This window comes from Euprymna scolopes, chromosome 33, assembly GCF_053919585.1.
Source record: "Euprymna scolopes isolate OS-2025 chromosome 33, ASM5391958v1, whole genome shotgun sequence".
Classification (NCBI taxonomy): Eukaryota; Metazoa; Mollusca; class Cephalopoda; order Sepiida; family Sepiolidae; genus Euprymna; species Euprymna scolopes.
Genome location: NC_136514.1, coordinates 4,221,904 through 4,235,811, shown reverse-complemented (window position 1 = coordinate 4,235,811; position 13,908 = coordinate 4,221,904). Strand labels below are relative to the sequence as shown.

The following is a 13,908-nucleotide window of genomic DNA, read 5'->3' as shown; positions in this document are numbered from 1 at the left end:
TATGGCGACAATTTTATTGTTCCACCTTGTATATATAACATATAAGCTGTATAAAATGTTCTGGGCATTTTACACTATAGACAACAAAATAAAAAAGCGGTCAAAAAACAAATAGATATAAAAAAAAAACTAGCAGGGAAACCTGACATTGTCCGAGAGTGAATAAGGATTAACAAATGTTCTACACTTCCAATACAATAATCAACAAAATCAGCCATTGTTCAAACAAATCGATTGATTGCCTGCTCTAGTCAGGGACCCACTGCAGTGCACCAGGAGGAAACTTCACCTCTAAATCTGACCCCCAAGATCGCCACAGCATGGAATATGTGCTTACATTAAAGATGGCTTCCCATGTGGCAGGGATATCTCCAGAGAAGACCCTAATCTACCTTATATGTGCTTCCGGGTTGCACTTGCTTACACCACCGCATTTATATTTGCCCTCTATCGCCCCCACAACAGTGGAGTTACTGTCTTTAAGAGTATATCAGAAAAAATTGACCACATCCTGTCTGCTCATCCCTCAGCGAACATTCACATTTGCGGTGACTTTAATGCCCATAATGTGGAATGGCTGACCCACTCAAATAAGACTGATGAGGAGGGGAGGTTCTATCATGATTTTGCCATTGTCTATGATCTCACTCAGATTGTTCGTGAGCCCACCCGTGTGCCCGATAGTACTGGTCAGTTCGCAAGCCTCCTAGACCTTTTTCTATCCATTTCCCCTGAGCTATGCTCATGTTCCGTTCTATCTCCTCTGGGATCCTCCGACCACTGCGTTGTATCAGTTAAGATAAAAATGAAATATAATAAATCTATAATAAATAAAAGTGTTATTGTTCGCTTTGATTGTAATCAGATTGTTCCTTTCTTTTTAATCAGATTTTTTAGATTATCGATTTTCGATACTTATCAGAGACATTCCAATACAAAATCTATCTAAGAACACTCTCAGACACATAAAGTACATTTGTGTGACATCTTTTAAAGAATTGGCTCAGCCATTTCAAAGTTCATAGGGAACGAACTCACATACATACATACAGACAAAATGCCTTTTATATATAAGTAGAGATAGAGAAAAATATTACTTGGATAATTTTTTTTTCTTTAAACTTATTTTAAAGTGTTTTTTATTTTGAAACAAAAGTAATGTCAAGTTTCAAGTTAGAACAAAAAAAAATATGGCTGACATGTAACAGTTATCTAAGGAGTTTAGATGATCGCTCAAAACTCGAAAATTAAACAAAATGCTGGTAGAAACCCACCCAATAAATGTCAATATTTATTGGGTGGATTCCTACGAACATCAAAATAAATAAATGCTTTAAAATAATTTAAAACACAAAAAAAAACTTATCCAGGTAGGTAGGTAGAAGAGTAACTTATCTTGCCTTTGGTAACATTTATTTGTTATATATTTGTTTTTTGACAACTTTTTCGTTTTGTTGTCTGTAGTACAAAATTTTCTTTCCAGTAAATAATGACAAAAATTTAATAAGTCCTTCTTTTGTTGCTGTCTTTTGTTTGTTCATTCTTTCTGTTGGCAAATTACCATCGCTACAGTGCCATCACTGGCAATTCTCCATCAACAACTTGAGGTAAAAAAATATTGAAATGAAAAACAAATAAAGAGAGTGGTTGCACATCAGTTTATTTCAAACCTATGCATGACAGACTGAAAAGAATTTGATTTCAAACTTATGCATGACAAACCAAAGAAAATGCTATTTAAAACTTATGCATGACAGACCAAAAATAATTTGATTTAAAACTTATGCATGACAGACCAAAGAAAATGCTATTTCAAACTTATGCATGACAGACCAAAGAAAATGATATTTCAAACTTATGTATAACAGACCAAAGAAAATGCTATTTAAAACTTATGCATGACAGACCAAAGAAAATGCTATTTAAAACTTATGCATGACAGACCTTGATAAGTGGTGACCACTGTTTAAAAAAAAAAAAAAAATACCAAAGAAAATGCTATTTAAAATTTATGCATGACAGACCAAAGACAATGCTATTTAAAACTTACGTACGACAGACCAAAGAAAATGCTCATATTATTTGGACTACTCTTCTCATCTTGATTGTCATTTTCACAATGTTTCAGTCGATATAACCTTCAACATTCTTCAGGTGTATCTTGTCAAACTTGGGAATGTTTCTGTCAAACTCAGGAATCTGGACGGAATTTCTCCCAAAACCCTATGGGGTAGTATGCTTTCATTCCGTCAGCCATGCCTGGGTAGAAGTAATTCATAATTGTATTTTAAATACTGCCTGTATTGTGGATTGAATATTCAACCTCCAGAAGAGTGTAACTTTACAACTGAATTTCACCAAGTACTTTATTTACTATATCACAGATCTTGCAGGATGGACCAAAGAAAATTCTATTTCAGATCAAAGTCTATATACTGACCAACAAAGTCTTTCAAAAAAGTGCTAGGACTCATCTACATAAAAAAGAAATAAAGAAAAAAAATCAACGCCTTACTTCCAGTTTGGCAATCTGTTTGAAAACAGCTGATTTGTTCTGCATCTGGAGTCGTTCATAAAGCAGGTTACTCCCATATGCAAAATATAGAAATTTTCCAGACATTTTACAAAAGCTGAAAATATAAAACAAATTGATTTCACGCTTGAAAACGAAAGTTGATAGTTCGTTATATAATAATCTCCATTAAAAAATCAGTACTTGTGCAGTATAAAAGGTTTTCGAATAAATGCATTTCACACAAAAAAACATTATTACATACTTTCAGGTCATGTCGAAATTAGTATAAATTCCAAAAATTATAATAAATAGTCCAATAGAAGATGTGTTAGATCTTTTGTTAAAAAAAAATCGTAGAGACTAGCGGGCAGACATTTTCTATTTTTAAAATCATGGATTTTAAGGAAAGCAAGGGAGATAAATCAGTTTGTCATACAGAATTGGTCACACAACTCTTCCATATTAAAACATACAATAAAACTTGATAATTCGATAAATTCTATTTTTATTTGTAATCATTTTTTTCTACTGGATCATTTTTCACAATTTTTGGAATTCACAAATTAAAAAAATATTTCGATTGTCTTCTCGTACAATTTCTAAAAATAATAATTAACCTTTGAAATAATGGCTGCTTTGTATTACAAGACGCCAGATTGATACTGACTGAATTTGGTTTAGGTTTCGAAACAATTCCATCAGTGCTGAACAAATTTCTTTTCATGAATTAAATATGATGAACTTATATCTCCCTCTATATAAAGTTAAGTATTAGGGACTATCAATCGATTGTGAAGAACGGAGCACAAAATCCTGTGACATCAGAGTTAATTATACAAAGTATGGAACCGCAGAAGCAACTTTATGATTTTTTTAAAAACCTTTGTTTTTCTTTTTCAAACTGCAATTAATTAATCTTTGTTATAATTTTGTTAGGTTTTAAGATTTACACAGTTTGATGATTAATAATATTATAAATATTTGTACATTAAATCTAAAATATTAACATTCATTGAAAAAAAGAAGTTAAAATAAAAATAGGCTAAAATTATTTTTAATTTTCATTTAATAAATCGTAGATATTAATAAAAAAAAAAAATGGTGCTTATGTACTTATGTTACCGTGCTATTTTTTAAAATCGTATTTACAAGTTAAAATTATGTTTTACAATATTATTTTATCACCTTGTTAAGTGAAAGTACAAAATAGTTACAAAACTCCCTTCCCTTCCGATGTTAAGAATGGCTTTCTAAATAATGTTATTATTTTAGCATGGTAGCATAAGTTCCAAAAAATGTAATCTATGATATAAATCTCCCTTGTCTGTTTAAATGTATGTATGTATGTATGTCTGCCTAAAACTTTTGACAGAGGTGAAGATTTTCACGAGGTCAGTATCGTTTTGAAGCTCGACCCTTCGAACAATAAATATCGAAAAATTGGCTAAAAACATTAATTCCTTCACTCTAAACTGGGCACTTTTCTACAGGGAGAGGTCGCTTTTTTAGCCGATATTTTTGAAAGTCATCCCCTCTATTTGATTGACTAGCCTTAATTTAAACCTTCGCCACTTCTGGTTTAGCATTGGACGCAACAGCAAAGACGTCACATTCTTTTTTTCACATTCTTTTCCTCGTTTGCAGTACGGGTTCAAGCCTGCCTGTCTACTACCACTTTTTTTTTTTGATCAACACACACCTCCAAACACCCGGGCAACGCCGGGCACCCAAGCTAGTTTCTTACATATTACAAAAAAAAAAAAAAAAAAATCTAGTCCATGTTAAATTCAATGTAACTGTAAGAAACAAAACAAAAAACCAATAAAAATTTATACGTTACTTGATAAACTTTTATACGTGTTTTTATGCCAAAATTTATGAATAAATAAAAATTTACAATAAAAAATGAATAAAAAATAATATAAGACTTACCTTTTGTAAAACAAATAGTTTTTTTTAACAAACTACACAGACGATAGTTAATAAAATGACATTAATTTTATAATGTCTTTTCTGTTGACCAAAACGTATGTAAATAACGATATTGTTGATTAGAGGTGTGGGGGTTCAGAAGTTTAAGTGAAATTAAATTTCCTCACCCCAAACAAAATAAAAAAAAAAAACGAATGCAACAAAACGACTCTTTCTTCTGATTTAAATGCACTACATTTATTTTTTAACAAAGGTCCAATTCGTGAAAGTTTTTTCGAAGTCATTATGATTAAAATGTTAGGTGAACGTCCTTCGTGGAATTAATGAGTTTTGAAGGTTAAAGTCCTGTGTGAAAATAATAAGATTAATTTAAAGTTTGTGTTTATCTGGTGAAGTTCGCCTTACTTAAAGAGTCCCATGAGGAAAGTAATTCAATTCCGTTTGCCTATTTCCCACCTGACTACAACTTGGATATCTTCAAGTCCAACATAAACAAATTCCTGACAAACCGCCCTCTTAAGTAAGACACCCTATCAAATCTTCAATACTAATGATTACTACGATACTATCTCATTGATAATAACCCTTATCCCCGAGTGGCTTCCTGGCCTTGATAAGTGGTGACCTCCATGTAAAAAAAAAAAAAAAAGAAAGTGATTTGTTATTATTAATTTAGAAGATGTGCGGAATGAATGCATGTGTGCATAAGTGATTTTTGAGTGTCCGCGTGGCGTGTGTATGGTAGTGTTGGTGGTATTGGCAGTGATGATGTTGTGAACATGAGAGGCATGTTATCGTTGTGTCGTCGAAGCGAGCTGAGAGGGAAAAAGCTGAAATCCCTCAGTAGACGACTGTTTTATACATTCTGGGTGGCTCCAGAACACAATTGCTGCTGCTGATATCTTGGTTTTTGGAAAATCGTTAAAAAGACAATCTTCTTAATTTACTCATTGGTTAATTGTGTCACGTGATGCTGTCTTCAACTACGTCCACCAAAAATATGTTCATTTTACTTTTGTTGTGTTGAGAAAAGTGTGTGGGCGTATTTGAAATTGTGCCATTGCTGACAAAACATTTTTTTTTTCAAAATGTGCGGGAGGGGGGGGTGATTGAAATGAATTAAGGTTCGTTTATTTGCACGCGAGCGTGTGTGTGTGTGTGTGTGTGTGTGTGTGTGTGTGTGAGAGAGAGTGGAGAGTGACTGCACAGAGGCCTCCGTACATTTTTTGAAAAAGGCGCTAAAATCAAGTTGACACTACATCAATTCAAATAATAAAATCAAAATTAATTTTTTTTTAGGTTGATGCTGAATTTCCGATTTTAACATTGACAAAAGTCATATATTCTATAATATATTTTTATTTATATATTGTATTTTTTTAATATTGGAAACATGTTATAAAAAATTCTATGTTTCAACCTCATATTGCGGAATATTAGAATTTAATATCATTAAAATCTTTTTAACAATAATTATTTTTTAGAATTCTGGGGTTTTTTTTTTTTTTGTAATTCAAATAATTATATTGTCGAGGAAAAAAACTGCTGAGAAAAGACATTGATTTTTTTTTTAACATATTAAAATTGATTTTATGTCCATTTTTTATTTACAATTTCAAGGTAAGTAAATTTTGTAATGGTTATATAATATTTTTTAATTAGTTAAACACTTCAGCTTTATAAATTGTTGCAATTTTCATGGACCTAAATTTATATTGTTTAGTTTTTGTAACATGAAATATAGGGGGTACAACAGCTAAAAAAATATTTCCCCTCATATATTTAATGAAACCTACTTTTAATATGTAAATTCATTTAAAAATAAATAATATCGAAAATTTCACGAAAATCTGACCATTAGTCAATTTTTGCTACATTTTTTTAAACATGGGTATGTTTTACGGCTTGAAAATGATCATCACATAGGAACGTTGTTATAAGGCGTCGATAATGTAAACACGATTTTAGCCTCGCATTTTCATTATTTCTGTATACTGTAAAAATTTAGAAAAAAATAGCAGTTTATTTTAAGCTTTTTTAATGATAAAAAGGTTAGGATGATAATATTAAATTACAGTTAATGGGGTGTGGCGCGGCGCGGTAGTGGAGGGGCAGTGGAGGTGCCCTCCTCCCTTTCCCCTCCATCGCCTTCCCCCAATGTAAGTGAAATATTAAACGGTTCTTCTACTCGGTTAATGTCGGCGGAAAAACGGTTAATTAAACTGCAGAAGCACCTGTTAAAAACTATACAAGGTTTATAATTGAACACCCCACCTTAAAAAAAAAAAAAGAACGAAAAGCATAAAAGTATGTTTTTGTAAACCGTTCGTGTAAACTTACTGACAGCATTATTAGCGTCCTAAATTATGAGATGAAAAAAAAAATGAACGAATAATGTCTTAGTAAAAGAGAGTTGTCTCCTTTAGAACAATAACAAATTGTAAAACAGCGCCATTTTTTGATATATTACTATTTTCTATATGATTCTTTTGCTTAAATCGATCAGTTGACTTTATCCTAACAAGCAATAAAAATTGTTTAAATGATAATCATCGGGTATTCCGGCATAAAGCTCGAGACAATAGTCTCTAACCCCCTTTCACAACAAAAGGAACTAATTTCCCTATACACCGCTTTTGGTTACTATGGGAACAGTTAATTTTGTGATGATTCGATTTTTAATAATAATGATGAATCGATTTTTAATAATAAACAATATACAGGATATTTTAAAAGTAAAACAATATTTGTTTAATAGTAATTATTAAAGAAAAAGTTAAAATTTGACTTTTTTGGCCTTTTTTTATCTAAAAAATGTGGTTTTGTCTTTGAATTTGGCCTTTTTTGCTGAAAGATTTGGCTTCAAACATTTATTGTAGCCTACAATATACAGGATTTTTTATTTATTAATTTTTGTGATTCGAGGAATAAACCAATAAAATCTATTTTGTTTTTATTATTGCTGATTTTTTTTATTATTGTCGATTTTTTTTTATTATTGTCGATTTTTTTTTAAATTATTATTTGATCTGAAAACCCGCACAAATTATTAGTACTGCCGCTAATTAATCGAAAAATCGTACGCGTTCTGCTGCAGTGCTGCACTTATGGATAAAATTGTTGATGATGTTATACCTGCAGCAGCTGACCTGTGTTTTTTGGAGTATTCTCAGTATTCATATTAAGCAATGTAATTCTTTGTTATCGGTGGTGGCCATTTCTATACATGCAAGCAAGCGCATTTAAATTTGTCACAAAAAAGTAGTTTTTGGGATATTAATCAGTGTAGTTTATTATTAAAAATAAATATTAATATTTAAAATAATAAAATGTGTTTATTATTAAAAATCGAATCATCACAAAAATTAACTGTTCCCATAGTAACCAAAAGCGGTGTATAGGGAAATTAGTTCCTTTTGTTGTGAAAGGGGGTTAGAGACTATTGTCTCGAGCTTTATGCCGGAATACCAATCATCGCAAAAAAAAAAAAAAATGGATTATCGGTTCGACGGTTCTCATGACTCTTTTGCCTCCCAATTTTTCGTCTGCTAAAATTTTAATCACGTGATTACGGTGTAGCGACAATAAAATAAACCATTCAAGTGCCGCTTGTTATGGATTTAGCTGAATACGATATTTATCGGTACTTATGCACTTATGTTACCGGACTGGCGGGTGTTTTGTAACTATTCTGTACTTTCACCTAACAATTTAATAAACAAAAATGACATCGTAAAAATTGAATTTATATAATCATTTTATTATATATATTTTTGGAAGGGGGTGACTTAGCGACATAAAGGACCGTTTAAATAAAATGCAATTATTTCTAAAAAAATAAGTACTACAAAATAATGAGCTACACAACACTTTAAATTTAAATCATTAATAGTTACAAAACACCCGCCGCCAGCCCGGTAACATAAGTGCATAAGTACCAATAAAGTGATTTTTAATATCGTATTGAGCTAAATCCATAACAAGCGGCACTCGAATGAATGGTTTATTTCATTGACGTTACGCCGTAATCACGCGATTAAAATTTTAGGAGACGAAAAATTGGGAGGCAAAAGAGTCACGAGAACCGGATTATTAGATTATCAGCTTGTTATATTACAAAACTTTTCAACCGAAGTGATCTCCGATCTTCTTCCGGTGTCTCTTGTAAACCGGTATTGCAAATTCAGAAAAAGGTTTACATCGGCTGAAAGGTTAAGTACATACAAATGATACAAATAATGTCAAGTTATATATTAATAGCATTAAAATCCGGCTAGGGATTTTTATTCTGCGCCCCAGAATCAACAGAGACATTTCTGTAATGACCGGTCCCTGTTGATTTTGCGGTGGATAAGTTCTGTATAGTTCTAGGAGGTCCTCCCTCCCTCTCAGGCTTGGCCATCTCTCTTTGAGAAGGGGTTAGTTTATTGCTAATTGACTGAGGCGCCCTCACCGTAGAATGCCGACGGGGCTGCCCAGGCACATTTTGCAGGTCAGAGTGCACTGCCCCTCCTCTGGGGCGTTGATTTCTCAATCCCACTTTCCGACCCTGGTGTTCTTGCAGTGGGAGAGAACTAAATACCCTTTAATAGCATTAAAATTTAATGCTATAATCTACGGTATATTACATAAAAAGCAACCCTTAAAAAACAATTGGTTAATTAGTAAAATAAACAAAGAAATTAAAAGTTCTTGCCTTTTCAAATGTCGACGTATAATGTTGAAGGAGACGGGGAAAAAAATACCCGGGTGAGGGGAGGTGGAGTGATGAAAACTCACGATTATCTCCCTTTGGTCACGTGATCTTTGAAACTAGCCTCGTTTTCAGTCTTTTCAGGGATTGCACGCCAAAGGTATGTACGTCCATCTTCCTATGTCTCTAATAATCCACTGACATCTACTGTGTGGTTTATTAAAGTTATTATATTTATGTATCTTTTTAAAGCGGACCATACCGACCATTGCTTTTGTCAAATTTTATTTTAATATTTTTTACAGATATCTTTTAAAATTATAATCTCTTCCGTGCACCATATTACAACGTGGTTACGTTCATTTCCATTGAACAGGTTTGAGTGATGGATCTTTGTCTAAATATGCTTCTTACGTTTTATGAAATTCGTTTTATACATAAAGTTTATCAGTAAGAAAAAAACGAGTCGCTTTCCCTAAAAAAAAAAATGTGAGGGTACTTGTTAGAAAACTTAACGCGAATGTGTTTTGGTTGCGTGTATGGAATTGGATTTTTAGAATTGTGAATTTCCGTGAACCACTTTATTTATAGGAAATAAATACAACTTTTTGATTCAAATCCGTTTTTACATTCAATCTTTTCATGTTTGTTTTTAACTCGAATTGTATTAAAGTTAATGCCCACTTTTAGCAAACGCATTATTTCATAAATGTGTGTTTAGATTCATGTATAAAAAAAAAACTCATTAACTACTGGGTGAATTAATAAAAATATCCTTGTTTAAAGTTTAGATTTTTAAATCTTTTATTTATATTTCCTCTAAAAAGAAAAAAAAAATCGAAATTATTGCATTAGTTTACGAAAATCCGCCATTTTAATTTTTGTATTTTTAAATTCTACTTTGCCGGCGCCACGTGCAATAACTTTCATGTCAAAAACATTTGTGTTGGAAAAATTTATTTTGTCTTTTAAATGTTTCTTTATAAATTTAAAATCTACATTTTACTTTTCTGCAATCTGTTTCCATAAAATTATAACTTTCCACACCAATGTGTGTTCTTGCCACGATTTCTTTGGAAAGGGAGTTAACTTCGTATTATAAATGGCTAAAATGGTTTTAAAAAAAAATAAAAAAATAAAATACCCATGTGTGTTCTAAAAATGTTTTCCCTTTTGTTTAGAAGCACAATTCAACAGTAATAATTGACTTATAACTTCAGCGGACTTCTTTAAAAATTCTGTATTTCTAAATCATTTATTGTTACGTGAACGACTGTAAAGATAGCACTTTTCAATGATTGTTTATTTCATTAAACTATATTTCAATTTTTTTTTTTTTTTTGTCAAAACAATTATGATGACTTTACCATCCCCGGCAAATTTTATTTTAGAGTTCCGGGTGCTCATTTCCCCTCCATATTAAAACACGAAGAAAAAATGTCGCCGTGATTGAAAAAAAAATTAGTCTCCACAAAAAAAAAAAATGTAAATTGATAAAATAGGTTTTTTTTTTATTTTTTTTTATCAAGAAATTATTTTTAGACGAGTTAAGTGTTTAAAAACAATTCAATAGATTTCAAGTTTGAATTATTTGGAGTTATTTCCCTTGTTTTCAAGATGGCGTCGCTATTCTGTTGATCACAAAATTATATTTTACTTAAAAATAAAATTACTTAATATGATGAATACATTTTCTTTCCGTCACGATTACGTTCAATTTTTTTCTTTTTTACTTTGTTTGGATTTCTGGACAGTCGCTTTATTATAATTGCGTTTTAATTTTCACGATATTAAAACACGTTTCCCTCTCCATGTTAAGACTGGCTTTCTAAATGACGTTATTTCAGCGCAGTAACATAAGTGCATAATTACCGTGGAATTAAATGCTTAAATTAAAAATCAGTTGAATTTCGATGATTCATTGTAAAATAAACGCAATCAGCGACATTTAAATATAAATGTCGCTGATTGTGTTTTCTTGTAAATCGTTTGAAATTTCAAATTCATTTAAAACTACCTGTCGCATCGAATTTAAAAGTCCGTAACCGTTTCGGGTTTGTATTATTATGCACATAGATTCGAAAAAGTTGTCAAAATACAAATATATAACAAATGTTATCAAAGTTACTTTTCTACGTAACTAACTGGATAATTTTTTAGTGTTTTTATTTAATGTACCATGTTCATTCAACTCTATAAACAGTGTTTACCGATGTATTTGAAAATTGCAAATGGCGGGGAACTCTTTGTTGAACACGGTAAATTTGGGAAAATGAGTAAAAACTATACAAAATATTAAAACCTCACTCTATATGATACCGCGACATAGGCTGACATATTCGGTAGGTTTTAACAGTATTTTATTTTATTTTTTAACTCATTTTCCCAAACTTACCGTATTCAACAGAGAGCCCCCCCCCCCCGCCAGTTGCAATTTTGAAATACATCGGTAAACATTGTATGTTTTTCGAGCTGAATAAACATGTTACATTAAATAAAAACACAAAAATTATCCATAGAGAACTAACTTTGATAACACTTGTTATATATTTGTATTTTGACAACTTTTTCATATTGGTACATGAAATGGATGCACTTTTGTTACCGTGCTTTTTTTTTTTTTTTTTTTTTTTTTTTTTTTTTTTTATTGTACCTATTTACTATGCCTCCCCACGGGACAGAGTTAGACACCAGGGTCGTTTTTTAACGTGGAGAAAAGGTACAAAAATAAAAATTGTCTCAGTCGTGAACGATTTCTCCTCCGCCGAAAGAGAACAAGAAACGGAAGTGCAGCAATGCTGCACTTCCGTTTCTTGTTCTCTTTACTGCAGCATCCGAAGAACAAATACTACACTTTGATCTTGACCAAAAGACCAAGTTATTGTAGGCGAAAGTACAGAATTATAAAACACCCCTCCCATGGCTTTCTAAATAATATTTCAGCACGGTAACAAAAGTGCTTAAGTACCCAATTTTATTTTTATTTATAACATTTAGTTATGTCAGATCTAAATTAGGGATGTTTGGTTTATTTTTTAGTGCTAATGCAGAGTGAATCCGCGCTATTTTTTTAAATTGTATTTCCACGTTTAATTAAAGTTTTATATATATATATATATATATATATATATATATATATATATATATATATATATATATATATATATATATAATTATTATTATTATTCAATTGTAAAGTTAAAGTACAGAATAGGCACAAAACACCTACCCCTCCCCATGTTAAGAATGGCTTTTTAAATAACGTTATTTCAGCACGGATCACTCTCTGCATGAGTACCTATTTTTTTCTAAATGAGATGTGAAGATGTTTATTGCTGTTGACGAGCTTCCGGTCAGCCATGTTGCATGTTCGAATTAAGCAAATTTTGTTAAATTTTTTATTTTTCGTGATATAAGTCGCCAAAAAGTTACAATCTTTCAATTTTTTTTGTAAATTCCAGTTGTCAAAATGGTGCGTATGAACCCACTTGCCGATGCGTTGAACACGATCGAAAAAGCCGGTAAAAAAGGCAAACGACAAGTCATGGTGCGGCCATGTTCTAAAGTTACCTGCAAGTTTTTAATGGTCATGATGAAACATGGTAAGTTGGTTTTCATTTGTCGTTCTTTTTTAGAGTAGTGATTCCACGGAAAAGTCTGTCTTCGGATTATGAACACGTGGTTTTTAATGTAGACAATGGACCTCTACAGTTTCATTTTAGATTTAGCAGGTTTGGTTTATAAAATTAAACTGGTAGTCATGAAGAAAGAGAGCCTGGTTGCTCCGTTCGACTATAGGTGGCGTTACTGTCTGTCCACCCAGTTACGGAAGCACAAAATGTATATAATGGCACCCTTGAAATAAAAATAAATGTTTGTTATATGTTAATTTTAAACATGGTTTTGGGTTTTGTTTTTCCGAACACTTTTTGTTGCTTGTTTATTTTTAAACATTTACGTTGTTTTTTGTTTTTTGCAAGCATAAACTAAATGTTTTTGCTATATTTTTCTTTTAAACATATTTATGGGTACAACCGTTTTTCCGCGAGTATTTTTTTACTGTTATAAAAAAAAATAATTTTTTCTGCACTTATTTTACCTTTTCCACGAGTATTTATATATATATTTGAAAAAGGGTATTGTAAAACCTGAATCTTACTTGAAACTACTATTTAAAAAATAGCGCGGTACAATAAGTGCATAAGCAAACTTTTCAAAAAGAAAAATATTTCAAAAATATTTAGTTCATGCCTGCAAAAAAAACGTAAATGTTTGAAAATAAACCAGCAACAAAACGTAAATGTTTGCAAAAAAAAAAAAAAAAAAAACGTTTAAAATTAAAATATAACAAAAACATTTGGGTTTGTATTACTGTACACATAGATTCGAAAAAGTTGTCAAAAAACAAATATATAACAAATAAATATTATCAAAGGCAAGATAAGTTACTTTCCTACCAAACTGGATACATTTTTTTTTGTTTTTATTCAATGTAACATGTTTATTCAGCTCGAAAAACATGCAGTGTTTACCGATGTATTGGAAAATTCAAAATGGCACCCGACACTCTCTTTAACATGGTAAGTTTGGGAAAAGGTGTTATAAATAATAAATTAGACAAAATACTATTAAAAAAAAAAACACCGAATATATGTCAACTTATGTCACGGTAACATATAATGAGCGAATTTCTAACAGTATTTTGTCTAGTTTATTATTTATAATACCTTTTCCTGAACTTACAGTGTTTAAGAATGTCGGGCGCCAT

General features: G+C 31.2%; 2 protein-coding genes across 3 annotated transcripts in view; one reads left to right on the top strand and one right to left on the bottom strand.

The window, feature by feature from the left end:
• The window catches only part of LOC145258108 (gamma-glutamylcyclotransferase-like), a 24,192-nt gene extending 14,916 nt beyond the window's left edge, over positions 1-9,276 (bottom strand). The window contains exons 1-2 of the mRNA XM_080115848.1: positions 9,144-9,276; positions 2,516-2,630 (exon numbers count right to left, since the gene is read on the bottom strand). Coding sequence (XP_079971974.1) covers positions 2,516-2,620 — 105 coding nt within the window. The 5' untranslated portion in view covers positions 2,621-2,630; positions 9,144-9,276. The remainder of the gene's footprint in view (positions 1-2,515; positions 2,631-9,143) is intronic.
• Positions 8,612-13,908, top strand: part of LOC145258109 (small ribosomal subunit protein uS8A-like) — a 25,459-nt gene continuing 20,162 nt past the window's right edge. The window contains exons 1-2 of one of the 2 annotated variants that reach the window (XM_080115850.1): positions 8,612-9,300; positions 12,602-12,742. In XM_080115850.1, coding sequence (XP_079971976.1) covers positions 12,610-12,742 — 133 coding nt within the window. In that variant the 5' untranslated portion in view covers positions 8,612-9,300; positions 12,602-12,609. Of the gene's footprint in view, positions 9,517-12,601; positions 12,743-13,908 lie in introns of both variants that reach the window. The other variant, XM_080115851.1, reaches the window with a different exon arrangement.